The sequence below is a fragment of the Eutrema salsugineum genome, unplaced genomic scaffold (genome assembly GCF_000478725.1).
Source record: "Eutrema salsugineum unplaced genomic scaffold, Eutsalg1_0 scaffold_6, whole genome shotgun sequence".
NCBI classification, from domain to species: Eukaryota; Viridiplantae; Streptophyta; class Magnoliopsida; order Brassicales; family Brassicaceae; genus Eutrema; species Eutrema salsugineum.
The window spans coordinates 7,445,925-7,472,517 of NW_006256547.1; the positions used below are offsets into that span (position 1 = coordinate 7,445,925).

The 26,593-nt window shown below is 35.9% G+C and overlaps 5 protein-coding genes and 1 pseudogene across 6 annotated transcripts; 3 read left to right on the top strand and 3 right to left on the bottom strand.

Annotated features, from left to right (window-relative positions):
- Nucleotides 1-527: 527 nt before the first annotated feature.
- On the top strand, nt 528-1,947 carry LOC18013319 (putative F-box protein At2g02030). The gene is given in 1 exon segment (XM_024151830.1): nt 528-1,947. A coding segment is annotated over 1 exon segment (1,314 nt). The 5' UTR covers nt 528-542; the 3' UTR covers nt 1,857-1,947.
- A 1,009-nt stretch (nt 1,948-2,956) lies between these two features.
- LOC18013320 (protein NRT1/ PTR FAMILY 8.4) lies at nt 2,957-5,741 on the bottom strand. 2 transcript variants are annotated; one of them, XM_024151194.1, is made up of 7 exons: nt 5,549-5,741; nt 5,184-5,286; nt 4,876-5,093; nt 4,076-4,561; nt 4,009-4,018; nt 3,834-3,907; nt 2,957-3,741 (listed from the first exon to the last, which is right to left on the bottom strand). In XM_024151194.1, the coding sequence occupies exons 1-7, from the start codon at nt 5,603-5,605 to the stop codon at nt 3,088-3,090; spliced, it is 1,602 nt and encodes a 533-aa protein (XP_024006962.1). In that variant the 5' UTR covers nt 5,606-5,741; the 3' UTR covers nt 2,957-3,087. The 2 variants fall into 2 exon arrangements, with proteins under 2 accessions (XP_024006962.1, XP_024006961.1); XM_024151193.1 differs by having other exon boundaries at nt 2,957-3,907; nt 4,002-4,561.
- A 2,022-nt stretch (nt 5,742-7,763) lies between these two features.
- LOC18013287 (glutamate decarboxylase 4) lies at nt 7,764-10,122 on the top strand. The gene is made up of 6 exons (XM_006395760.2): nt 7,764-7,968; nt 8,072-8,477; nt 8,697-8,911; nt 8,995-9,248; nt 9,352-9,404; nt 9,500-10,122. Exons 1-6 carry the CDS (start codon nt 7,883-7,885, stop codon nt 9,965-9,967), a joined length of 1,482 nt encoding a protein of 493 aa, XP_006395822.1. The 5' UTR covers nt 7,764-7,882; the 3' UTR covers nt 9,968-10,122.
- A 374-nt stretch (nt 10,123-10,496) lies between these two features.
- LOC112083420 lies at nt 10,497-12,795 on the bottom strand (annotated as a pseudogene).
- Nucleotides 12,796-15,004: 2,209 nt separating this feature from the next.
- Nucleotides 15,005-16,994, top strand: LOC18013288. Its single transcript, XM_006395761.2, has 4 exons — nt 15,005-15,122; nt 15,622-15,800; nt 15,968-16,037; nt 16,434-16,994. The coding sequence occupies exons 1-4, from the start codon at nt 15,044-15,046 to the stop codon at nt 16,838-16,840; spliced, it is 735 nt and encodes a 244-aa protein (XP_006395823.2). The 5' UTR covers nt 15,005-15,043; the 3' UTR covers nt 16,841-16,994.
- Nucleotides 16,995-18,426: 1,432 nt separating this feature from the next.
- On the bottom strand, nt 18,427-24,976 carry LOC18013038 (sodium/hydrogen exchanger 7). The gene is made up of 23 exons (XM_006395762.2): nt 24,638-24,976; nt 24,395-24,445; nt 24,207-24,298; nt 23,990-24,067; nt 23,749-23,906; nt 23,557-23,658; nt 23,350-23,467; nt 23,212-23,264; nt 23,068-23,133; nt 22,937-22,981; nt 22,743-22,795; nt 22,077-22,261; nt 21,919-21,963; nt 21,713-21,820; nt 21,220-21,448; nt 20,832-21,134; nt 20,574-20,671; nt 20,359-20,490; nt 20,060-20,278; nt 19,741-19,947; nt 19,386-19,659; nt 18,983-19,287; nt 18,427-18,890 (listed from the first exon to the last, which is right to left on the bottom strand). Exons 1-23 carry the CDS (start codon nt 24,843-24,845, stop codon nt 18,579-18,581), a joined length of 3,441 nt encoding a protein of 1,146 aa, XP_006395824.1. The 5' UTR covers nt 24,846-24,976; the 3' UTR covers nt 18,427-18,578.
- Between the last annotated feature and the right edge of the window lie 1,617 nt (nt 24,977-26,593).

A 26,593-nucleotide genomic window follows, 5' to 3' on the forward strand; every position in this document is an offset into this window, starting at 1 on the left:
TCTAAGGATTTTTAAGGTACTAGCTTGAGTCTTTCTAAGAGTTTGTTTTAAGGAATAACCTCTAAAAGCCAAAACCAAAACCAAAAAGATGTAAACCCACAAGTTTTATTTGTGGATTTCTGCTCTTTTGTAAGTTGAATTAAAGATTAGCTTCTTTTTTTCCTTTTCAAATAGCTCCCTTTCCTTGTTGTTGATAATAGAAGAGTAGAGCCGACCAATCCAATGACATACATTGCGAATCCGTTCTGTGTTTTTTGGTTTTACCAGTGGCAGAAAAGATAAGAGCACATGTCGGTTCTTTTTTCCCAAATCCTCTTAATCCCTGAATCCTCGAAAGCGAAAACTGTTTTTAATTATAAAAATAATTAAAAAAAAAAAGGAAATGGAATCGCTTTTGAGTTTGAAAAAAAAAAACAATATACAAAAAAAAAAGGAAAATTGAATCCTGGAAGCTTGTAGGAAAAAAGGCAAAGACAGAGTTTATAAATTGGGTTTTGCAGATTCAATTGAGCAAGAGAAGAATCAAGTAGGAAGGAAAAGACATGACATCGGTGAAGTTTCATCGGAGACCAATAGCGTTCAAATTGAAAAAACAATGACGAAGAAGAGAGTCTGTGAAGATTGAGATCAACAATGATGTCGTTGAAGAAATTCTGGTGAGGCTTCCGGTGATTAGGCTAATCAGATTCCAGACTCTGTCCAAACACTGGAGATGTCTGATTAGGTCAAGAGGCTTTGGGAAAAGATACGCATCTCATCAGAAAACCACCAAAGACCCTAAACTCCTTTTGGTCTGTCAAGTAGTAAACCCTCGCGCACAAATCAGCTCCCTTCGTTTAGCGACATTGGCCCTAAAGACGTCGACGAAGCCAACTTCTCCGGAAGATCGCCTGTTTGTTGAATTCGAAAAGAGTAAAGGGTTTCTCGAGATTTCAGAGAGCTGCGATGGCCTCGTCTGCATCTACGCCTTGACCAAAGCAGTGGAGGTTATAAATCCAGTCACTGCAAATTTCGAAGCACTTCCCTTAGCGGAAATTCAACGACTTTGTACAGACCATCCAGACATAAAGGCGGACCATCCAGACCTGGAGGCGGAGCTAGTTCAAGGTCAAGATCCAGTTCTTGTTCCAGCTCCAGTGGTATCATTTACTCGGTTTGGATTTGGGAAAGACAGTGTCACGGGGAGATATAAGTTAGTGTGGCTATATAATAGATATCCTGCTACTACTAACAAGGAGGTAGGATGCGAGGTTTTGGATTTAGAGGACAAGAAGTGGAGGTTCGTGAGCACTAGACCTCTTCTTGATCATCATCATCATCACGTCTTGTATAATCAGAGGCCAGCGTTTGCAAACGGATCTTTCTACTGGCTCACGGGAGATGAACAAGGAGGTCCTTCGACACAAACCAAACTCATCGTTTTCGACATTCACACAGAGATGTTTCAGGTCACCGAAACTCCACCTTTTATCACCCGTGATGCCTCTGGTGACAAAATTGGCTTATGCAATCTCGATGGCCGTCTCTGCATTTCTGAGCTGAAAAGAGATTGCAAGCAAGATTTTTGGTGGAGGGTTAAAGAAGACAACAGCAACACGTGGACGTGGGAGAAGATCTTCTCCGTTGACTTGCGGTCTACTTCCACTTGGTTTAATGGTATCACCTCGCAGCCTCTCACGCCTCTGGCCATTTCCAGGGACAAGAATAAGGTCATCCTCTCGCTTACTTATCTTGCTAACCTCGTTGCCTTTGATCGAGATCCTGGCTCAACCACAGTTTACCAGTTGTATCACTCTGGTTTCTATGGCTTATCTGTTCCTTATTTTCCAAATTTATCACTTTCATTTGACACTTGAGAGCAAGTTTGTATATAGCTTCGAAATAGCAATGCTCAGTAGAATCTATACGATATATGAAAGTAGCATTGACAAGATTCCAAGGACTAGCTCATCTGATCATTTATTGAGTTAACTTATTATTCATCTTCTTCAAAGTCTTGGTTCTTATGTTTTAGGATTTATGTACTGATCTCATGTGCTCCATCATATGTGTGTGTTTTTCAACTGGTGTTTTTGTATTTAATTAGTTTTTTTTTTCTTCCAAACATTTTGTTCTGTTCAACTATAGTTGTGGCCAGATTGCAGGTTGAACAAGTTTAAGCCCGATGTGCTACATCTGTAGTCAAATAAGTGAAGATGGTAAATCAATGGAGAAGCAAGCAGAGTTCTGATAGAATAAGTGGGAAACATTTCCACCCTGAAAAACGCTAACTTGTCACCATATCTCGTCTCTACCTTTCTTGACCCCCCAAGTTCTATATCATAAAAAGCAAATTTTCTTCCAAACTCTCTCTCTTTAACGACTCAACTTCAAGGTCTTTGGTAGATGCAACGTTTTCAGTGCAAGGTCGCGGAAGAAGATGTATTCTTCCTCTTGACACTCGACTATATATATCAGTGTCGTAGTTTATCTTAAGATTTAGCTTCGGTCACTAATTTTGCTAACAGCTTAACATGGCCACAAAGATGCTGGTGTGTTGGGACATGGCCACAGCAGAGCTTAGTTTAGTTGCGTTTCCACACCAAATCTCTACAATTATTGTTTACTCTGAGATTATTAAAACTTAAAAATTAAATCAAAGTTTAGATATGCAATATAAATCAAAGTTCCCTCATAGGAACTATAGTATCAATCAAAATGATACATTTGTTATAGTTATCTTACGGTCATTGTTGTGTGTTTTAAAGCTCTGTTTTGGGTTTGTTCGAGAATATGCATAAGAAATCTTACGGCCCATTAGTATGAAATAAGTCTTCATCATGAAACTAATAATGGTTCTACAACTTCAGAAGTTTTAAATTATGCCCCAAATAATAATAATCTTGAAAGTTGAAACATTATTCGAACACACGGAAGTTTCCAACGCCAAAAACAAATGGCCATAACTTTCAACTGATAACACAAAGACCTGGAACTTTCAATTTATAACACAAAGGGCCACAATGTTTGGTACTTAAACAAAATCTTTTTGAAAGAACAATCAAGAAACCTCCAAGACATTGGTATCAGAAGAAGAAGAAGAAGAGATCAAACCTTCTTGTGAGTGTATTTCACAGAGAAAAAGACAAAAACCGGTATGTTAACACATCCAAGACATACCAAAAGCCAGAAGAAGTAGTCAAGATGGCCTTTGTTAATGTTGTCTGAAGGAATCCAACCACCATCATCTTTGCCACTCAAATACGCCACAACCGTAATAATCACCGAGCTCAAGTAGTTTCCAAGTGTAGTAGTGAGAAGAGCCCAAGCACTACACAAGCTTCTCATCGACTCCGGAGACTGCTCATAGAAAAACTGAATCCGACCAACGAAGAAGAAAACACCAGCAGTGCCCATAAGGAAGTACTGAGGAATCTGCAAGAAGATTGTCAATGGAACAGTGTCTCCACTTTCCACCAGATCAAGATCTCGAGCTAAACGTAACCGCATTGTCTCGACGATAGCTGCAACGGTCAAGCTCAAGACAGAGACGAGAAGTCCAATCCCCATTCGTTGTAGATCAGTGAATCCTTTTGGTAATCCTGTGAATCTTCTCACAAAGGGAACGATGAGCCTATCGTAGATTGGGACGGATATGAGGACACTTGCTGTGTCGAACATACCGAGAGTAGCGGGAGGGATTTCGAATGAGACAATGGTTCGTTTCATGGACCGTCCTTGTTGAACAAAAAGAGTGTAAATCTGTGAATGGAGGACTGAGAAGACGATGCCTGAAGCCCAAATGGGGAACAAACGTAACAGAATCTTGACTTCTTCGACTTGAGTCACTGTACAGAGCTTCCACGGGTCGTGAATAGTTCCGGATTTGGCGTCATCTTCTGAGATGATTGCTGCTTTGTCAAGACACCTGCACATTGATATGAAAACACAAATTTATTTAACCAATGAAGAACAGTCCAATGCTGCTTTCAAAATGAGAAATCAAGAGAGCAAAGATTTTCTTGTAACCGTCCGTGTGCTGAATCTTCCGCATTGCAGCTACTGAAGAGTTCTTATCCGTTGTTTCGAACAGAACTTTCTGGTCTTCTTCAAGGACCTTGAGATTCGATTTACGGTATGAGGCTACAAGAACTTGGCAAGCTCTAGTTATGGGACTGCCTCTTGGTCTCTGAAATCTATAAAGAGGAGTTCCAAAGAAGAAACTTAAAGTAGCAAGTCCCATGAACACAGTTGGTATCATAAACCCCAATTCCCAACCACAATTCTCTTGAACCCACACTAGCAAAGTAGATGAGACAAATGCACCAATGTTGATTGAGAAGTAGAACCAGTTAAAGAAAGAAGCTTTTCTGACTCGTTCACTTGGATCGGTTTGGTCAAACTGATCAGCACCAAAAGATGAGACACATGGTTTGATTCCTCCAGTGCCAAGAGCGATAAGGTAAAGCCCGGAAAACAAAACCACTTGCTGAGCCATTGTTGCTGGTGGACAGATGGAACCTATACATTCCGCTGGCTTCAGACCAGGAACTGAAGCTGAGAGTGTCAGTGCAACCATTCCCTTAAAAACAGATTCAAAGTTCAGAATATCAAGCAAAAGAACAGAACCTAAATAAAAACAGAAGCTTTGAAACCAAATTCACCAAACCATGGAGAGTCTATCAGTGATAGGCTATCAACTCTCAACCAATGCCCTCACTAACTACCCATAAACCAGCATACTTAACTATAATCTACTACAGTTAGTCCAATGGTACCTAAAGCATTAGCAGATGAACCTCTTCAAGTAGGCCTATGTGTCTTGGCTTATATTCACTTCAGTTCTTGTAAACTCATTATTGAAAGCAAAGTTTTTTTTCCGATGAAAATGCTTACGGTAAAATAAATTGCGGAGAAACAAGCAATTGTCCAATATCTTCCCCAATAAGCATCAGCTATTAGAGCTCCAATAAGAGGAGTGATATAACATGTTCCTTGCCAAGTCATGACGTGTCTAGCCGCAGAAACATTAGTCTCGTGTAACTCGTTTGTGAAGTAAGTGATTAGATTCTTGGCAATGCCATAATAAGCCAACCGTTCGCAGCATTCGTTGGCTTCACCAAAGCATACCGATGTTTTGGAAGTTAAAGACAGGACAAGAGGAATCATAAGTATTACAGTTGAAACAAATAAAGTGATTTTACCAAAAATAAATGGGCAAGCTTTCCAGTTTCCTGTCTTTTGCTTCAAAGGTGGGTTTCCATTAATGTCTATTGATCCATCTTCAGCATACAAATTCACTTCCTCCTAATAAAATAGTTCAGACATATTTATTCAGAGGCTTGCTTCACAAACTAATGTTAAAGCTTAATCAAACTTCCTTGTGTTCAAACAAAGATTTAGACCCTCAAAAGACTAAGAAGTAAGAACAATTGCAATTGAAGATATATTATCAATTCGAGCAAATTTCGAATGAAGAAAGCATATCTAATATCAGAAAGTGGTAACAGTTCAAGTGGAAATTAAAGAACCGGTCATAATTTAAAACATAAGACTCATGAGGTCGAACCTGTAAAAGAGATTCTTCAACTTCAAGGAGTGACCGTTCTTCATCAATGGAACCCATCTTTTTACTTTTCCCTGAACAATGAACATGAAAAAATCTTCACGCAAGCTCATTTAAGCCTATCGACGAAGAATCAATTAGAAAAAATATTTCCGCACTGAGACCAAGTTGTTGATGTGAGTGGACACTCTTTACCAGCCACCACAGAACAGAACCACATTCTTTAGTTTTTAAAACCAAACCAAATAAACCAAATTCGTTGCTATAAGCGAGTTGCACCAGTATGACTGGATCTGTTTGGGCTTAAATATTAATGGGTTTCTTAATTGTCCTTGTTGGGCCACTCTTAAACCTCCAAATCGCTGAATCTGAAAATATTTTGCAAATAAAATAAACTCGTGGTACGAAATTACGAATTACTTAAATTTTTGTTTGGAAGATTGTGTATTAATTACGCGAGAGTTCGTAAGAAAATAAATGGCCTTTTCAAAATTTCGTGGTGCACTTGCATTGCATGCCATTAATTAAGCAAAGTCAGATCAAATCTTGGAAAAGGTAAGAGTACCGGTAACCCGTAATTGTCGGTTTAAGCTTATTACATCCATTGGCGTCTCCTTTTGCCGGTTCCCTTTGACTGACGCGTTGAGAAATGAGAATGAGAGTGATTGATGATGGGTCAACTTTTTCTGTTTTTTTTTTTTTTTTGTTTGGTCTGCCAGCTATATTTAATAGTTAATTCTACATTAATCTACGTTAATTTTTAGAAATTAAATCAAAGTTTGAAATAAATCTTAATGACACAAGCTAATCTAGAAAACAATATTAATTAACCTAAGTCAACCTAATTAATGAGTAATGACACAAGATAGCTTTCAGTTTTCAACATAATTAATTAACCTAAGCCAGCCTAGTCTAAGCCAGTGGGAGGATTGATTAATCGCCTAACTTTGGTTGTTTGAGTCAGTCTTAGATGTAATGTTTTATTTGACCTTTTTATACTATTCTTTTCAGATATGTACACGAAAGTATAATATTGAATCTCATTCAAAGCCAATGGCCTATTTGTATTGGTACCATTTTTAATTTATTATATTGTCTAATTTGGTTCTCAGCTTATATACATACAGTCTAAATTGTATTGACAACAACAACAACAAAAAAGCTAGATTTATAGGGGTTTTTAAGGTAGATACTTCCATTCTATTAATTTTCGAAAGAATTATCATATAATATATTCCTATTTAATGGCGGATACAAAAATCTTTAAACTAAAAATATATAAATTCATGCGAGTATACAAACATCCCATATAAGAACGCTAACCCCCTAAAAATAAAAATAAACTGTAGAAAGAACAACATTTTCTCATTAATTAATAAAAGTAAATAGATCCCAAAATTAAGATTAGTTAGATATTGTGGTTTCTAAAAAAAAAAATTACGTGGGAAATGTTCAGAAAAAGCATCAAAATCATTCCAATTCAAAAAATTTCTAGCATGGCGTTGACTTTTAATGAAAAAGAGAAGAGAGAATTTAAAGACCGCTGGTTATATTTCAACTCGTTCAAAAGATAGTCAAATCAAAATCAATAATTGATCCTCTAGTGATTGATCATTTTTAAGCGTGTATAAACGAAGAATCTACTCTTTTTAAATAGTCTTTTCACATTGATAGTTAATTTTTGGACATGATAAGAGTTGTACTAATATATAATAATAAAGAAAATGTTTATATGTAAACGAATTCTACCTTGTTTAAACAAAGAAGAAAAAGAGAGAGAGAAAAGGGTAATAACTAGTGATGCCAAACACTGGAGAATTTTCTTTAAGATGTTAAATAATCACCATAACCAATTAATACAATGGTAGCAAATCCTTTATATAAACAATAAAATATTTATAGGGTGATGGTAGAAATCTCAAGATGGTAGAACAAAGTATTATTTGTTTTTATAGAAATTTCAATTCAGTGCTTTTTTGTTTTGTTTTGAAAATATTTAGTTTTTAAAAGTACACGTTTGGTCTTAATAGAATTTAGGTGGGAAAAAAAAGAATGATTCGTTAGTCTTAGTATTACAATAACAGCCATAAGGAAAAGTCATCGGTAGGAGAAAAGTTAAAACGAAGCCCATAAACAAAGACCAGCGATGCTTCCTTTCACGTAGCGAAGAGAACCTTTCTCTTCATTATAAATACCATTAGCTCATTTTCTTCTAATTCCACACATTTCTTCAACTACAAACAATAATTATTACATATTCTTCCCCTCTACGTTCCTTTCTGTTCAATTCAAACCCATAAATCAAAGCTCGAAGAATTCAAGTGAATCGAAAAAAAGATGGTTTTGTCTAAGACAGCTTCTGAATCCGATGTTTCAATCCATTCAACTTTTGCTTCTCGTTACGTCCGCAACTCTCTCCCACGGTAAGAAAAAATACAAAATTAACATTGAAGTATTAAATGTAACTAATAGTAACATTTCACCTCATGAGTTTTTAATTAATACTTTTAACATACTTAATTATAGATTCGAGATGCCTGAGAACTCGATACCAAAGGAAGCAGCGTACCAAATCATCAACGACGAGCTAATGCTCGATGGTAACCCAAGGCTAAACCTAGCCTCCTTTGTGACCACGTGGATGGAGCCAGAGTGTGACAAGCTCATGATGGAGTCCATCAACAAGAACTACGTCGACATGGACGAGTACCCTGTCACCACCGAGCTTCAGAACCGTTGCGTCAATATGATTGCGCGTCTCTTTAACGCGCCGCTCGGTGACGGCGAGGCTGCGGTTGGTGTCGGCACGGTGGGATCGTCGGAGGCTATTATGTTGGCCGGGTTGGCTTTTAAGAGACAGTGGCAGAATAAGCGTAAGGCCCAAGGGCTTCCTTATGATAAGCCCAATATCGTAACCGGAGCTAATGTTCAGGTAAACCAAACAAAAAACTAAACCGGTTTAACAGAAATCTAAATCGTAATTTGAAATAGTCAAAATAAAAATAGATTTATAAATTTAGTTTCATGTTTTCTCAATTTTTAGAGTTAAACTAAAAACTTGAAACGTTAGACCAAAGAATTGGAATGTTAACCCAAAAGATGGTAATTCCGGTTTATGTCTATGTTTTACTCAATTTCCGGTTTAATACAGGTTTGCTGGGAGAAATTCGCAAGGTATTTCGAGGTGGAGCTTAAGGAAGTGAAGCTAAGAGAAGGATATTATGTGATGGACCCTGAAATAGCGGTGGATATGGTAGACGAAAACACAATCTGTGTTGCAGCAATCCTCGGTTCGACGTTAACCGGTGAATTCGAAGACGTTAAGCTCCTCAACGACCTTCTAGTCGAGAAAAACAAGCAAACCGGGTAATTATAACTAGACACTACTAATTACTCGTTTTTACTTGGTTCGATCCCGGTTTAACGGTTTTGAAAACGCAATTTCGCAGATGGGATACGCCAATCCACGTGGACGCAGCGAGTGGTGGATTTATTGCACCGTTTTTGTATCCGGAGCTGGAGTGGGATTTCCGGCTACCGTTGGTTAAGAGCATAAATGTGAGTGGTCACAAATACGGTTTGGTTTACGCTGGAATCGGTTGGGTTGTGTGGAGAACCAAATCCGATTTGCCTGATGAACTTATCTTCCATATCAATTATCTTGGCGCCGATCAACCCACCTTCACTCTCAACTTCTCCAAAGGTAACATTGTATTACATTACCACTTCTATATTTTTTTAGAACCATATATTATATTGTATGCGCATATATTAATGATTTGTTAGTGCTTGTAAATATAAACCAGGTTCAAGTCAAGTCATTGCTCAGTACTACCAGCTAATTCGTCTTGGATTTGAGGTAATTAGTAATTCAACAATGACCAAATTACCATTTATAAAAACATTTTTTTTAAAAACGACTAATTTCATAACGTTTTTTTTATTTTTGTTTAGGGATATCGCAACGTGATGGATAATTGCCGCGAAAACATGATGGTGTTAAGAGAAGGACTAGAGAAAATGGGACGTTTCAACATCGTCTCAAAAGAAAACGGCGTTCCGTTAGTAGCGTTTTCTCTAAAAGACAGTAGCCGTCACAACGAGTTTGAAGTGGCGGAAACGCTTCGGCGTTTCGGATGGATCGTTCCGGCCTACACGATGCCTGCGGATGCGGAACACATTACAGTTCTTCGAGTCGTGATTCGAGAAGACTTCTCTCGAACCTTGGCCGAGAGGTTGGTGGCAGACTTTGAGAAGGTTCTTCACGAGCTAGACACGCTTCCGGCGAGGATTCACGCCAAGATAGCTAACGGAAAAGTTAACGGTGTTAAGAAGACGGAAGAGGAGACGACGAGGGATGTTACGGCGTATTGGAAGAAGTGTGTGGAGACGAAGAAGACCAACAAGAACAAGATTTGCTGATAAAATTTGCTACTGAATTATTAATATTTTATCCCTTTTTTTTTGTCAAAATATTTTATCCCTTATTAAGTTCCTTTTAAACCATTTTCTTTCATGCTGCTGGGATTATTTTTGGTTTCATTTTTTTAATAATGATTTGATGTTATGATTTGTAATTTTGGTGTATTTGAATAAAATAAAATAAAAAAATTATTTTTATTTCTATGGTGGTATAAAAACGAGATATGTTGTTTCCCTAAATTACTTCATTTTCTGATTAATAACACGAGAAAATGATATAACTACACTATTATATGATTCTGCAATTTTGTAGATACACAACTTCATAGAATCACGATATATTATCGATATCATCAAAGTTTTTAGAAATGGTAAAAAAATCCCTCAAAAGCTCTAAATTTTAAATGACAACAAAGTATAAAACATTTAGCAAAATCCTAGCTGCATCACTCTGTTTTTGCTCCATTTGTCTGAGATGATCTTGTGTTTCACTTTTGAAGTTTCTATGAATCAAGACTCTGGAAAAACTCTAATTCTTGAAGAAGTTTCGCAAGCTTAGTTCTGTTGTCTTCTCTTCGTACCCGCTAGCAATCATTCTCTTCTGCAGCTTATCTTTTTGTCTGATCAAAAGAAAAAAAAATAAGTAAAAGAGAATCAGTGTCTGAACAAGAACAAAGAACAATTAGGTTTCCAAGTGCTTAGTTATACAAATAGCAAACCTCAAATCAGTTATGTTGCCAAGAGCTAGTTATCTACTATCTATAATTTAGTTACTTAAGATTCTCTCATCTCAAGGGTTAAAACTTACTTTTGTATTTCAGCAATTTTTTTTTCTGATTTTTTTAACTTCCGCGTTTGTGTTAATGGCTTCTTCATCCACTTAAAAACCTTCAGTTTCTCGTTCACAGTCTAAAAAACAGATCCAGGAAGAGCTGCTTGTTCTACTCCTCCTTTTAACACAACCTATTTGTGCAAAGTTCCACAATATTTTGAGAAGAAAAATAACATAAAAGACAGAGAGAAACATAAGAAATCTCTAATGAAATATCACCTCCAAGGATGACAGATTTGCAAGAGTCCTGATCTCGAACTCATGCGATCGTATAATCTCTGCTGTTAACTCGTCTTCACACAGAGCACACGCATGTAAGCTGAGAAAGAAAGAAAGAAAAAGATCATAGAGGAATAAGGAAGAGAAAGACAAAAACTTAGTCGTATCCTCAAAATCACACACTGACCTTTCCTTTAGATGTTTCTCTAGCAACTCTGCTCTTCTTTGCTCTAAAAGACTTCACAGTCGCCAGAACAACGTCCATTCCGGTTTCGTCCTTTTCGTTTCTCCAGTTCTGCGATCATAAAGAGTATTAGAAACAGAATAAAAAGGATAACAGATCAAAAAAGGTGTATTTAGTAACAGAGACCTCTATGGGAGATGGATAGTCACAAATCATGATAGACGCTTTCCGTTCACAGTCATTAGACCAAGGCAAACGTTGCCAAAGCTCTTCGGTAACAAAAGGCATAAAAGGGTGAAGCAATCTCAAACCAGTCTCTAGACAAACCCAGAGAGCATGTTGTGCATGAGCCCTCTCTTGAGCAAATCCCGGTTTTGTGAAATAATTAAGGCTTGATTGCTTCGATGTACACATCACAGAATCGGTATTGCCATCAAGCATAAACCGCGTTGGATGCATCTGAGAACTCATGAGCATTCAAGGAATCAACCGTTTTTGATACTGCCTTGTTTAGCAAGGAAAGGATCCATTTGCAGATGAATGGCATGGTTTCAGGGCAAAGAGTTAGCAGAGGAGTATAACCATCGCCAAGCTTCATCATCACAAATCCGACAGCGTTCCAGAGCTTATTACATCATTGTCGGTAGCCAAAAACTCTGAGGATGTCCATATTTACTAAATCAGACTAGAAAAGAAACAAAAGTAAGAGCACATCATAAGATTTCATACATTGAAGGAGAAATGTGATATTTAGTTTAGTACCTGAGCTGTGTAAGATACAAGGGCAAACCGAAGAGCATCCGATCCACATTCAGGGATCCCATCTGGAAAATCCTTGGCGTGTCCTTCTTTGGCAGCCACAAGCTTCTTTGGATCCAAGTTACTCGAGTCTAACCTCTTGAAAAGACCCGCAAGAGTTTGGCCTTCAATAACTTCGAGCGGGTCAATGCCATTTCCAATAGACTTTGACACATTGCGTCCATGTGCATCACGTATCATAGCATGCAAATAAACCTATGGGCTATGGCAGAGACAATCATATGATGATATTTGTTAACAGTTGGTAAACTAGAAGAAGAAAATTCTAAAAATTGTTAATGACTTAAACACAACATATAAGGAACATTTTTTTTCTTGCTAAAACGTGTAAGGAATAAGATAATAATTGTAAAACGCATTCTAGTGAAGGTGAATAATGTCTGTATAGAGAATTGATTCAATTAATCAAAATTACCAAAGGCTGCCGTCAAAAAAATCAATCAAACATGGGCCAAAATATATATTCAAAGTATTAGCGGTATAGACGAATCCTTTTCGGCTAAATGCCCAACTTGACGGGCGGCAATCGTCACCGTTCGATTAACATCATAATTGATCTCAGACCATGCAAAGACACTAGAAAACGACAAAATTGTTAATTGCTATAATCTATATTTTAAAATACATTTAGCTAAAAAGTAGACTGTAATTCATATCATACCTTAGAAATATAGAAAGCAGCCAATCTCAATATTTTGCTAAGTATGAGAAAGAACGAAAAAAGTAATGCTTACTCTTCAATAAAATCATATTTACAAGTTTATCTTTGTGCATTTTGATTTTTGACAGACACTTTTTTATTTGATTAATTATTAGAGGCGACCAGTTAAAGATGTGGGTCCTCCGAATAATACCGGCGCAATCTTTCGTCTTTTCTATATGGGCCCCCACAAGCGTGCCTACATTTGGGCCCACTTAAAAAAATCGTACTCCGGGGACATGTCTAGAAAACTAATCGAGGAAAAGTAAATTAAAGAGAATAAAATACCATCAACAAAAAACAAAAAATTGAGGAAAAATACAAATGGACATGACGACGAAGAAAAAAAAAAAAATACATGGATATATTTCCGGAAAAAGATATAAGAAACATGTAGATGTTGTCGTAAGAAAACATACGGATTTAAATGTGACATTGTGACTATTCACTTGATCACACTAAAACACTCGCAATATATGACAATTCATTTGTATGGTTTGACATACACGACCATATTTTATTTTCAGACCAACCATACTTATACGACAGTGATTACATCGCTTCAACTATTGCAACCATTCCGAACAATTTCATAATCCTATCAAATCAAATCAGATCAAATAATTTCAAATAAAAATCATAAACTAAATAAATTGAAAATAAAGGTATGTAATAATGGAAGAAGGTAAACGTGAAAGGACGTGACATGACCCCACCATTGTGAAGAATGAAGGAAAAAAACCCAAAAAAGCATCCAAAAGAAGTACCGGTTGTTCACCAAATCAGAAGCAAAATAGAGAATGAGGACATAAACTGATGGATTTAAAAAAAACAAACAGAATTCTCCTATACGTCCATAAAACAAACAATTCTTATATACATGACTTTTTTGGTTGGAGTAGCTAGAGAAAAGAAAAAAAAAACGAAAGGAAGTAGATATTTCATGACTCATTGGTTGTGGTTTGAAACTTTGAAATGGAGGACAATGCTTAAATGAACTGTGAGATACACCACTTCTTAAAAATGTTACATTATTTTGTCTAAGCAATCCAATTACGAAAACAATGCTGTAAAATTTACATGTAAAATACATCACTTCTTAAATTCGTTTTAATATATGATGAACTGCTTTTAATGTTGTGAATGGAGGGAGTCTCATTTTATTTAATTCTGATCACCAGTATTTTATCATTGAACTAACCAATAACACATCATCGTCATCATAGTAAAACAGTGAACGTGCTTACTGTCTTGTACCTTTTTAAAATAATTTTTCAGTTGTCATAATGTAAAATGTGATCCTAGATCATAAATTTATAATGATGATCGAGAATCTGCAACAACCAAGTCTAACTCGCATAGATAGTCGATTCATTGAGTTGATGATGATTACGAATATATGCATATAATTATAATATCTGGTTGGTGTGGTTAAAAAAACTTATATCTAATGTAAAAGCATTTTAATCACGGAATCAACCATATCAATTACGTTTTAAAATGGCCGACAGTGTTTAGTATCCACAATTCCACATATGATGCTTTCTGATTCTAGTATATATTGACCGAGTCAAGTTATAAGATTATTTACTAAATTTGCTTAAAGCTGGACAGTAAGAAAAGAACATATAACAGCATGATGTGAAATCATAACCTATAGCCATTATTAGGTCCCCCATCTAACCAACTCTAACAAAAATTCAAACACTTGTATTTTTTTCTACATAGGAACATATCTAAAATTAATTCTGAAATAATTACATGTCGATACATTTTATTAAATTCACGGAACTAAATGACATAAATATTCAACAAACAAAATTTAGTGTAGTTATGAACCGCTAGAATGAAAGTTTAAGCTGCACAATTACGGAATAACGAAAGCCCATAATAATAATAATTAAAAATCATATTATTAATCACAAGATGCAAAACACAGCTTATCATACTATTTTTTTTTTTTTTGTTAAAAACTTATCATACTATTCGATCACATGATGAGTTACCAATCAAATCATAATTTTTATATATAGATTGAAGTTATAATTTGTACACATTCATATCACAAGGAGCAAAAGGCACTATCCAACAATTGTTCTTTTGCTTTATTTCTTTGCCGTTGACTGTTTCGAGTACAAATACTTCTTCATCTTCCAAAATTCTCCACTGCTTTTTAACTTTAGTTTTCTCAATTTTATTGTTTTATTTGAATTTACTTTCACTTTAGACACACAATCCACCAAGATAAATAGGCAGACATATAAGTTTTTGTTATACAGACAAAACACTCAGCAAATCATTCAAAAAACAAAGACACAAAAAATGAGTGAGCTTCTTTACTCTCTCCCCACTTGGGATCTCCATAACCTTGGATCACTCTTCAAGCCTGACTTCAATCTTGGTATGTGCATGTCCATACATATATATATGATATCATCAATCATTGGTCAAACTAAAAATGTTCTCGTTTCTCTTGGCTGTTGGTTGAGTATGGCTGGTTTTTGTGATGTTTGATTATTTTCAACTATGCCTTCTCCCATTTTGGCTTTGTTGCTGCTGCTTCTCTACCTTCCTTTTATATTTCTCTGTTTTCTGCCTGATGCTTAGGCTCCCTTTAATTACTTGGAAAACTATTTTGTTTATTTAAGCAAGCTCTTTAACCAAAAAAAAAGTTATAATATCTCTCCCTCATATATATATATATATATGTATATGTATGCAGACAAACAAATATACGCATGTGTAATGAAATATATCTTTGTATCGACGTGCATGTATTTATTTACAAGTTATTCAAGATTTCTTGAGAAAAATTGTTTTATGTATGATGCGTAAATTCTTGATTGTTAAATTATACAACGGAAATAAAAATATAAAAATGCAATGTCTGTTAATTGCAGATGCATGTGGATTCATGAATGGACCGCCGGAACAGATTTACCGGTCACCGGAGATGGATTTTTCAGACGTCTCCACAGGTTACCTCGAAGACGCTCTAATCGAGTCCTGTGAGAGAAGCAAAAGGAGACGTCTTTTGTTCGACGATCCGTCAAAATCTCTTAACGATAGCTGCTCGCAGGTTTGAGTTTGTTAATTTCATTAATCATATCTAAATAATTAATTAATTGAGTTATTTCCTCATGATAGATGCATTTTCTCTTCGATTATCATTTCCAAATGATTTGGTAACAACATAAATATATATATATATATATAATTGAAATACGTTGATCGTTGACAATGCAGAACGATTGGGGCCTGCATGAGAGTTATAGCTGTTTGAATAGTCAGTTTATCACTCCACATGTTTACACAGGTGAGACTTACTTTTATTCTAATTTTCAAATAATTTTAAAGACAGTATTATTCATTTTTAATTCAAATGGTACCAACGTGAAAAACAGAACGTTAACAAATAGTTACCATTAAAAAAATAAACTTTAATTTAACGGGATGATGTTTTGAAAAAATGGATGACTAATTAGTCCTAAAAATTGAAATAACAATACATTTTTCCTTTTATATTAGGCAAAAAATAAACAATATTCAAAACAAAATAGTTCCCTCGGGTCCAAGTGACATTTTTGTAAAGTTAGTTTGCTGGCTTTTTTAGTCAATACGTAAGTTTATTTTATTTGTTCCTTTACTAAAATTTAGTCTTATTTAAAATAACCTTCTAAAGAAAGTTTATTTGATCAATTATAATGTACAGATGAACGTAAGAGTGTGATAAGTAGCAATGATGAGCCGATATCGACCGTTTACGAGTCTCCTGACACTTCTGTTTCTTCTGACAAAATCTATGTCCGAGAAAAATCTCCAAACGAACCATCTTCGTCTAATTGTGGTAATAAGAACAAAAGACTAATCACGAGAGTGGTCTACCCATTTGGATTGGTGAAACCAGGTGCTCGAGAAGAAGATGTAACCCTAAATGACATAAATAAGAAGATTCTAATGCCTTCGGCTCGGCCTGTTCGACATCCGGTAGGAGACTTTGCCTCTCGACCGTGCATCTCGACCCATGGACCAGGCCTCTCCGGCAAAGCCGTGGTGGCTCTGACTAGGATCCAAACACAAGGGAGGGGTACAATTACTATAATCAGAACAAAGGGGTGAGTTATGTAGTGCTGGTAATTAGTTGGGGGTTGTTTTACATGTGTAATATAATTGAGGTTTATTAGAAAGCCAAAGTAATCATTGGCGATGAGAGAAACTTTCAACTTTTGTATATAAAGTTAGGGGAGGTAAATTTTGAAAAAATGTTGTACAATACCCGATGGATTATCCTAATGAGAATAATTATATTATATCCTCATAAATTTCTTGATATTGGATTTTAAGCTTTTTACTTTTTATCTTTATTTTTCAACAAGCAAGGCATTTTTTTATTTATCAAGAGAATATTCACAAGCTAAATAGATAAAGTGTGATGGGTAAACAAGAGTAAAGAAGAAAAATACAAGAATAAAGAAAACAAAGAACACATAAATAAAGCAGAAGGAAGAGAAGTAATTTTAAAATGTGAGCAAAATAAGAAGTGTGAAAGGTAAAAAGATAAAGAGAAGGAAATGTCTTAGATTGTTATTTTTTATAGTCAATTTGCTTATACAATCCTAGATTTTTATTTAAAGAAGTAATATTCTATCTGTGTTTCACTGTTTGTACAAAAAAGAATATTACAAGAGTTCAAAAGAGAATGCAAAAAAAACAAAAAAAAAACTCTAGACATATATTAATTGACAAAAAATCAGAATTCTAAAATCTAAGAAGGTTAGTTATTGAATGTTGAAATAAAATTTCATTTAGTACTTTCTAAAAAGAAATAAAAGTTCATTAGTGTTGACAAAAGATATAAAAAGTTCATTAGTCCTAAATAGAGTAATAGAATAGGCAACAGCAAGCTCCATCTCGTTCAGGCACATTGGCAATAATATCAGCTTAAAATCTCAGATGTACAATGACGTTATGCTTATGTCAAGAGTTACGTATGTCGACATGAGCTATACTGAGCTGTACGGCAGAAACAGAAGTGGTAAGTGGTCATATACAACCTTATTGTCTAATACATGTTGCTGATCGTCGTATTTGGTTAAAATCCGTGATATTTCTACTAGTGTAACAAGTTTGTATATAAATAGTTAAATACTAAAGCTGTTTTTATTAAAATTCGATTATCTTGAATGGAACGCAAAGCTAATTCCTATAGTAGTACATTGTACATATATGAAAAGCTAGTTAATTTTACTATTTGAAACGTTTATATTGGCTAAACATCATTAAAATCAAATAAAGATAATAATTGAATCATTGTCTTTCAACTCTAGGATATATTATTAAACAACTGGATTACTATGAGTTAGACGGTTAATTATAATTTTATTTTTAAATGCGAAAAACCAAGAGAGCTTTTGATCTTAATGGAGTTGGGGTCCAATTTTTTGTCTTTTTGACAAGCAACTTATTAAAGAAGAAAACTGACCCTAGCCAGAGGGGTGAAAACAAAAAGAAGAGAGGAGACAAAAAATGTCCAAGGTAAACATTGGTAAACCAATATAATAAGAATTTTGTTTTCAAATTGACGAATATTGTTTTGGTTAAAATAAATAAAATAACAAGTTACTCCCCAAAGTGTGATTGATAGAGATGAAAAAAAAAAGCTTGATCTGTCGAGTAAATTAACTCGGAAATATAAGAAGAGCATAAAGAAGATCGTTATTGGATTTGTTTTCACAACTTTGAAATGGTTCTCAAAATAGCTTTGTTGTTTTGCCTTTTATTCATTTGACATCGCACAAGAATTTAAGTAAAAGCTTAACATTCTCGTTTTGATTATGTTACAAACAAACTCGCTTGCTCACACATCGTTCCTGAAAACGATCGTACTCGGAGAATCGATCCTCACAATGATTCCTTCATCTTCATCATCGCTTGATTCTTCCGCCATCGTTTCTCGCCTCGAGCTGCTTTCTGCAGATGCAGCTAACGGAGGAAGCTGAGACACAAATTTCCGGCTTTCAACCTGCTTAGTGGTTGCCATTGAGCCTTCCGATTTTGCTGAAAAAAGACCTTGAGCTGAGGTTGATGGGAGTTTCTTGTACGATAAGTTATCTTGTGCCTTGTTATTGTTCAGCCCACCGAAACTTACACTCCTTTTGTACAGATTTTCCTGATTGCGAGAATATCCAAAAAGTGAAAAGCTTTGGGTGAGTCCACAAGTTCATCGATAACAATCTTTTTAAAGAATCTCAATTTTTGTACCGTGCTGCCGAAAATGCTAAGTTGCATCGCTCGTTCAGACAAGTTTAATGTCTTTCCATTCATCTCTTCTTCTTGCTCGGCTTTGTATATATTCTCAGGCCATCTCATGAGACCTCTGTGTTCTTTGCTAGCTGATCTCTTGAGCTGGTGGTCAGAGCTTGTGGCACGTGGTGATGCTAACGTCGATGGTTTTCGTTGTAGAGTCCTATGAGCTCCAAATGCACCGTGGTTGAAGATGATTACTCTTGCTCTTGTCTCCACACTGTATCGTGCTGCTTGTCGTGAGAAACTCACTCTCAGGATACCTGTGATTCAAAAAAAAAAAAAAAAATACACAGTTTTTTGGTTGATTCCAGTTTAATAGAAGGGTTTGATTCTTCTGTGTACTGTTCAAATTAATTACCCGAAGCTTCTGATGAATTACGGAAGCTTTGATTCTCGTTAGAATGCAATAATGCAGCAGGAGATGCTATAAGAAGCTCTTCTTGGATACCAACTGCTTTTATGAATCCTTCTAATAACAAACCGACGCTGTTGTGATCGATTTCAATTGATTCTCCAGATACATATGTTGTCTGTTTCGAGCTTTCAGCGGAAACAAGGGCCCTTAATTCATGCATTGGCACTTTTTCAAATGTTTGAGGACGCAATAGCTTTAGAAGCACCAATGCACTTTCCTATTAAAAAAACAAAACACGAAAGAAGTTAGATGCAATATACAATCAAGAAAAGATAGTTTTTTTCGAATAGAGACCTACCTTCCAAAGGAAATCTTCAATGGTGGAATCCGATTGTACATAAGATAGTATTCTCTCACTATTGATAAAAAAGCAAAGAACCACAGAATCTGTAATCACGTCGCACATATATGGCTTCCCAGTGAGGACTTCGTAGAGTCCCAGTGTACTACCATGAGAAAATGTTGGATGCAGCGAGTGATTGTTGCTTAAGCCTTTGCTTTTCCACTGCAGGTGTTGAAAATTACTATCATTATAAATTCTAGACCTCCAGAAATGAAGAAATATAATGGATCTTTAGATATTATGACTTTAAAAGTAAAACTAGATTTTGCGTTACCTTAACAATGCCATCGAAAATTAGCCAGACTCCAGTTGGTTTTGAACCTTCTTTATAAAGCGTCACACCACGCAGCTTCATTGTTTCTTTTTTCGAGTGTTTTAGAGGTTCACATATTGCAGACGGAAGGGCACCAGATAAAGGATGCGAGGTGATCAGGTCGCTTAATTTTGGAAGTTTTACTATTGGAGGGTTTCTCAAAAGCTTCTTCAAGCCAGTCTGCAGAGGGAGAGAAGGGTAACATTAGACAAAAGAGAGAAGACCATGTGTTGAAGGAATTGGATGTTTTAATTTGGTACCTGAACAGCATCATGAAGATGAGCGATTTCTTTTTCCTCCAGCAAGCCAATCTTCTCAAGGTTTTGAATGTAATCGAGTAAATGACTCAGCACTGAATAAGTTACTTGTTTTGTTTTCACAACACGGAGAACCTGCAAACCAAGTTGATCAAAGATTATGTGTGGTTCATCGCGAGAAAGATAAACCACCCAAAACAAGTGGCACGGCTCTCAACCTGAGGAAGTGAAGATCGGACTTTTTCCAAGAACTCTTTCGCCTCCTCTCCTTCGGTCTCACTTTCCTTGATTACAGTAGAACCGATATTACTCTCCCCTGTATAGAAAAGAAAGACAAGTAAGAGACAAAAGTGGGATTGGATGAAAGTATTTTTCTTACTAAGTTGAAGTACTTGCAGCAAAACTCTGATAGATCAACAATTTTTCCTTCTAGTCAATGTTTCCAAAGTGTGAACCAGAATCTGAGTTAAACATACCAAGAAAATCATACAATTGCTGCCGTGCAATTGTATGTGCGCGAAGAAATGCAGCGGAAATGTAGCAAGCAGATTCCAGTCTATCGACAGCAAAGTATATGACCAACTTCCCAGGGATAATCTTAGAATGAAGAAAGTTGTAGTAGCCCGGGAACTTAACATGCGATTTTAGACCTCTCCAGTCACATAAAGGCTCCGTCGAAATATGATCCAACGCCTCATCCACTGACCGCATCAAAATATTAGCAGTACTTTCAGATATTCTTCCTTCATCAAGCATCTCCCAGTAAGCTGCCTGAACACCTGATGCAAGCAAGAGGCTCGAACTAAGGGTCAATAGTCTGCCTAATAAGATAGCGTAATAGGTGGGAGAGGACATGATAATTACCATTTAAGAAACGTATACGTATGTCCTTTAAACTCGTATGGTCAAGATTTCCAGGCTTAGAGCCACTATGAGGATGAACTTGTTCCCCTTCTGAATCTTTTAAGCTCGAAATATAACTCTCAACTGTAGGCCAGTCAGCAGGTCCTAACTCTTCATCGTCTCCTAGATCTTCAAACGCTTGTAAGGCCTTATTCAGCATTTCATACTTTGTATAATCCAATATTCGTATCTGTCAACAAGAAAAGTGGAGAATTTTGAATAAATAATGGGGGTTGAGCATTTCGAGATAAGAAATGCAGAACTTTTTGGGCCAGTCTTGGGACTAGCTAGCTAGTAGCTATTACTGGCTGACGCATACACCTAACTATGCCCGCTCAAGGACTCAAACGCCAGGAAGACAGGGGCATAACCACAGTTTCCCTGGTCCCCAAATGAGAGTATTAATGAATTTGATTGCTAAAGTTGGAAATGAACTCTGTGAAAAGATCTTGACCTTTGAGGCTGGTAAACCGTCCATGCGAAGAAGGCGCAGAGCAAATTGGGTAGTGGATCCATTAACTATCAGAGTCAGGAACACGATTCCACCAGTGAAGAAAATAAACTGCAAAACAACTGAGAATATCAAGAGAGAGAAATGATCCTCTTCCATAATTTATTTAGGCTCTCAATAACACCTTGCAGACTATTTCCAGAACGTACCATTGTTCCTGTCTCGGTGCTGAGAAATGAATTTCCGCTTGATTGCTGAATCAAATGATCGAGAAGGTAAGTCAACACTGAATCAATGCAGCTGAATAAAGATGTGCATTAATTTAACGGAGAGAAGAACAAGATTGCCAATGCTCTTAAAAACTAACCTTCACGGATAAAGAAAGTGAGAGCGCCACTGCACCCCTCAAACCAGACCATACGAGTATAATGGCTTCTTTCCAATCCAAGCCATAGCCAACACGACATAAAAATGAATACAGAACTCCAACAACAACACAACGCGATAGTTGGATGTATAAGTATAGTAGAAAAAGATATCCCCATGAACTCCCTGTAAAAAGACATGGGTCATCGAGAATTCATAAAACCACAATATAGGAGAAAGGTAAGTTCAATGATTTTGTGTGCCATATGCGGGTAAAGTTCCAGAGAATAAAGACATATCCAGCACAGTATATTTCTAAAAGCTACGTAATAATCAATTGACTGGTGAAAGAACACATATTTCAGTCCCGGATTCTTGGCACATTATCAATTACTCAAACCAATAGTGCCAGTTTTTTTTTTTAACTTATTCACGCTAAGGAACAATTGACCCGTCGAGAACCAAGTACCATTTTAAACAGAGATATGTTCACGGTTATAGCAAGCTGTGATAACAGTTGGAAAAGTGCAATGATCTGGGAGTCAGCTTCAATAAACAACTGGCTGTAGAAAATTTAGACGGAAACTATGTTCATATATAATCTGAATAAAATCCACTTTTCGCTAGAAAAAAATATGCTGCTAACTTTTTCAAAATTTAATGGCACCTTGGTACGCAATCTTATCGCTGTCGAGAATGCCTTCAGCAATGACAACACCACTACAAAAAATACAATGAGAAGCAACTCAAATTAGTAGCACCGGTTAAAGAGTAGACTGCAGTAACAGAACCCATGAGCTTATTTCTTAGAGTGTTGGCATGGCCCAAGCATGAGATACGTCCATATGATTATAACCTTACCTGAGGATAAAAATCAAAGTATTTGCAATATATGCGACCATTTCCCTGCAGAAACCAGTGAAATCTGTCTTACAACTTTTTTATAGAGTTAAGCTATACAGAACAATTAATCCCACAAGTTTTAGAAATACCAGAAGTGATGCAAACTTCTTTGACTGTCCCCTTTAAATGCTGTTCTTGCAAATGCAGCATAAAACCTGTTACAGTTATTATATAACAAGTGGCTTCTTACATGATCACAAAAGAAAAAAAAATATCAGATAACCCGAACATACATGCCCAAAGTCATCACCGTCAAAACACCAGAAGCCCCAGCCCACTCTTGAGCCTGTCACGCAATAGCTAACTCATTTATTCTACAAAAATAAAATCTTGGCGCAAGATTTCAAGGTAAGGTCTACTGAAAGACGTACAGTGTAATATGCGAAGTAGCTCACTGCAATCGTAAGAGTAATCTCAATTACTGTGTCGTTGAATATGAACTTGAGCCAAAGAACCGAGGCAATGCCAAAAGCGATACCAATGCCAACACTAAACAGACAGAATCATACGTTGTGAGTTTATGATGCTCAGAACACAACAACTCGATATCATTAAAAGAAGAAAAGATCAGGACATACGCTCCAAGTGCGACTCTAATCAGAAATGTGATTATAGAAGACCAGCCAGAACTATGACCCATAACCATCTTTAAGAATAACTGGAAAACCACAATAGCCGTCCTGAAAATTTTTTAAAATCATGATGTGTGAGCATAAATGTCATAAATTACCAGACTATGACAGAAGATTAGCAAAGGTAGACATGATTACCCATCATTCATCAGGGATTCCCCTTCAATGACTGTGCTTAGCTTCTTACTAGCACCAAGCTCTTTAAGCAAAGCAACAACAGCAACAGGATCAGTAGCACTTAAAAGTCCCCCAAGCAACAACGACGTTTTCCAGTCCCAGTCATACGGAAACGTGAGCTGCAGATAGCATTATACATTGTAATATTCATTACCTTATCATAAATTTGTCAACGGCCACTTAATGCTAAGCTACCACAAACCTTAACAAGCGATGCCAGACAAAAGGTTGAAATGAGAACTCCAGGCCCAGCAAGTAGCACCATTTGTCCCAGACATCTCTAAGGGATCATGCCAATAACAATTCCATCACAAGAACCAACGCAATTAGCATCTACTTCTCTTCACCTGATAGGCTTAACTAGGAGCTAGAGCCAGAGGAGCTCGATTACAGAAACTATTGAAAAGCAAAAAACAAACCTTGATCTGGTGAACTTCCATCGAGAAGGCACTCTCGAAAAGAAGAGCCGGAAGAAAAACGGCCAAAAGAAGTTCAGGGTTGATTTCGTTCCCTGCACAGTAACATTGAGATCGTTGTTTCTATTGTTTCTAAAGCCAACAAAAGCTCACGAGTGGAAGAGAAGAGACAAACGAAATTAAGAACTTACATATACGAATTCCATGGCCGAGCTTCCCAAGGTTATGATGGGTTCCATATTCTGAAAATATTAAAAAAGAAACAACTGTCTTATGAATTGAGCACGATAAACAGTAAACTAATGTATAGTTCCCCTCATCAGTAATCAATGAAGTTTCCTTTTCTTCCAAGACAAATTTCAAACGATCAAAAAATTTCGTGAAAATTTAGAGAAGTGGGGTTTAAAAAACCAAAGGAATCATCGAAATCGAACCGAGAGATCCAAGAGCAATCCCGATAACGAGTAGAGCGACGGTGTAAGGAACCCTAGTCCCGCGAAGCAAATGCCTGGAAGCTATACCGAGCACCAGAGACATCCCGACGAAGAGAACGGCGTCAACGGGGCTAGATTCTCCTTCCGGCGAACCGGTCTCGTCCTCCAGAAGTCTATACGGCATCACCGCTTCGATTACAGTCGCCATTTTCTTCGAATATTGAAGATGATGATGATGATGATGATGATGACGATGAAGAAGAAGAAGAAGAAGAAGAAGAAGAAGAAGGAGAAGAAGAAGAAGAAGAAGCTCCTTGAGTCGATTCAGGCAGCTGGGAGGCAATAAATATGTATATAAATACACATTTATATATGTAACAAAATATCTATAATCATGTGTTCACTGGACCCAAATCGCTTATGATAATGATGATCATGTGATTAATCATGTTAAAGCACTGCCTATAATTTACTTAAATAAATATTTATTTGCTTTTCCGAATAACTCCAAAGACAAAACAACATTATCATCAAGACTTTCTGCGGTATATTATAGGCCGCTCAAAAATACTAGAAAGATAAATTACGGTCACTATTTTATACTGTATTTCAGTATTTGAATTACTATGGACTTTAATTACACGTAAATTTTATTTTTCTTAAATTATTTCGGGTCTTTAAATATAGAAAATAGTCTGTTTCATATAGACGACCAAAAAAGGTATGTATATATACATATATATATATTAGTCATTTTTGTTGGTTTATTAAAATTTGGGTGCAAAAGCACTCCTCACACATGTTGAGAGACGTTATAATACACGAATTATATCGAACCACCTCTTTATATATATATTTTAAAAAAATAATGATCTGATCAAAACAATATTTTTAGCCAAAAAATTATATTTTGTATCAGGAGTTAAAGTTTAGTTTGTATTATGTTTATAATTTCTATAGGAGTGGATGTGCTATTACCATGACGAAAAGGGGGTAAACACACGCAAATCGTTTTTTTATCAAGGGAGTCTATGTGTCTACATTTTCAATTTCAAATTTTCAAATTTCAACCTTTAAAATGTGTAACATTTCATACTATAATTTTTGTTCACTTTAACTGTAATATATGTTATCAGATCCACTTTAACTGTAATTTTTGTATATCAGTTACAAATTTCATTACTTGTACGGAGCGAAATTCGCCTTGTCTAGCATAAAAATTTGTGTGATAGATACCTGTAGGAAAATAAGTCAATGCAAATCTTATTTCAAACGATCGTGATGATATTTGTGACAAGAAATTGATTGGTAAGAAAAGGCCCTTTATTATTATTATTATTATTTTATTATATATAAAATTAATATATAAACCTAGTAAGTCAAATCCAAATCGAAGACTATAACAACTAAGTAAGTTGTTAAGTATCCATCAGGTGACATCTGTTAAACAATAAAAATATTTTCCGATGTCTAAGATAGGAGTTGTAAATTAGATTAAGTCAATGGATCCGATCTAGTAGGTCCAAAAGTATTATGCATCTATACTCGTCATCTTTTGGCACAGTTATACCAATAAAACATATAATACAACAGAAGATCACAAAAAAATACAGTTTTCCATGTTACTTGTTTGGATCGTTAAGAAAACTACAAAAATGTCACACACCGGAATTATCAGGGCACAATTTTGAATGTTTTAAGATAAGTATAGTATTACAAAAAAATATATATTGGCACGATTAGTTCTGTTTTATAGCTCCATAAATAATACCATAGGGCCTAGCTATACAAATAATTATTTTCATTATGATAATTAATTTCTGATAAAAAAGAAATTTAAACATAGCCGTACCGTATTCAAAGAAAATAATAGTCACGGTAAAAAGGATTTATGGGCATTGAAAAGGTCTTAATAAAAACGTGATCGTTTTCTAGACCTTTTATAAAAGTTTTAAT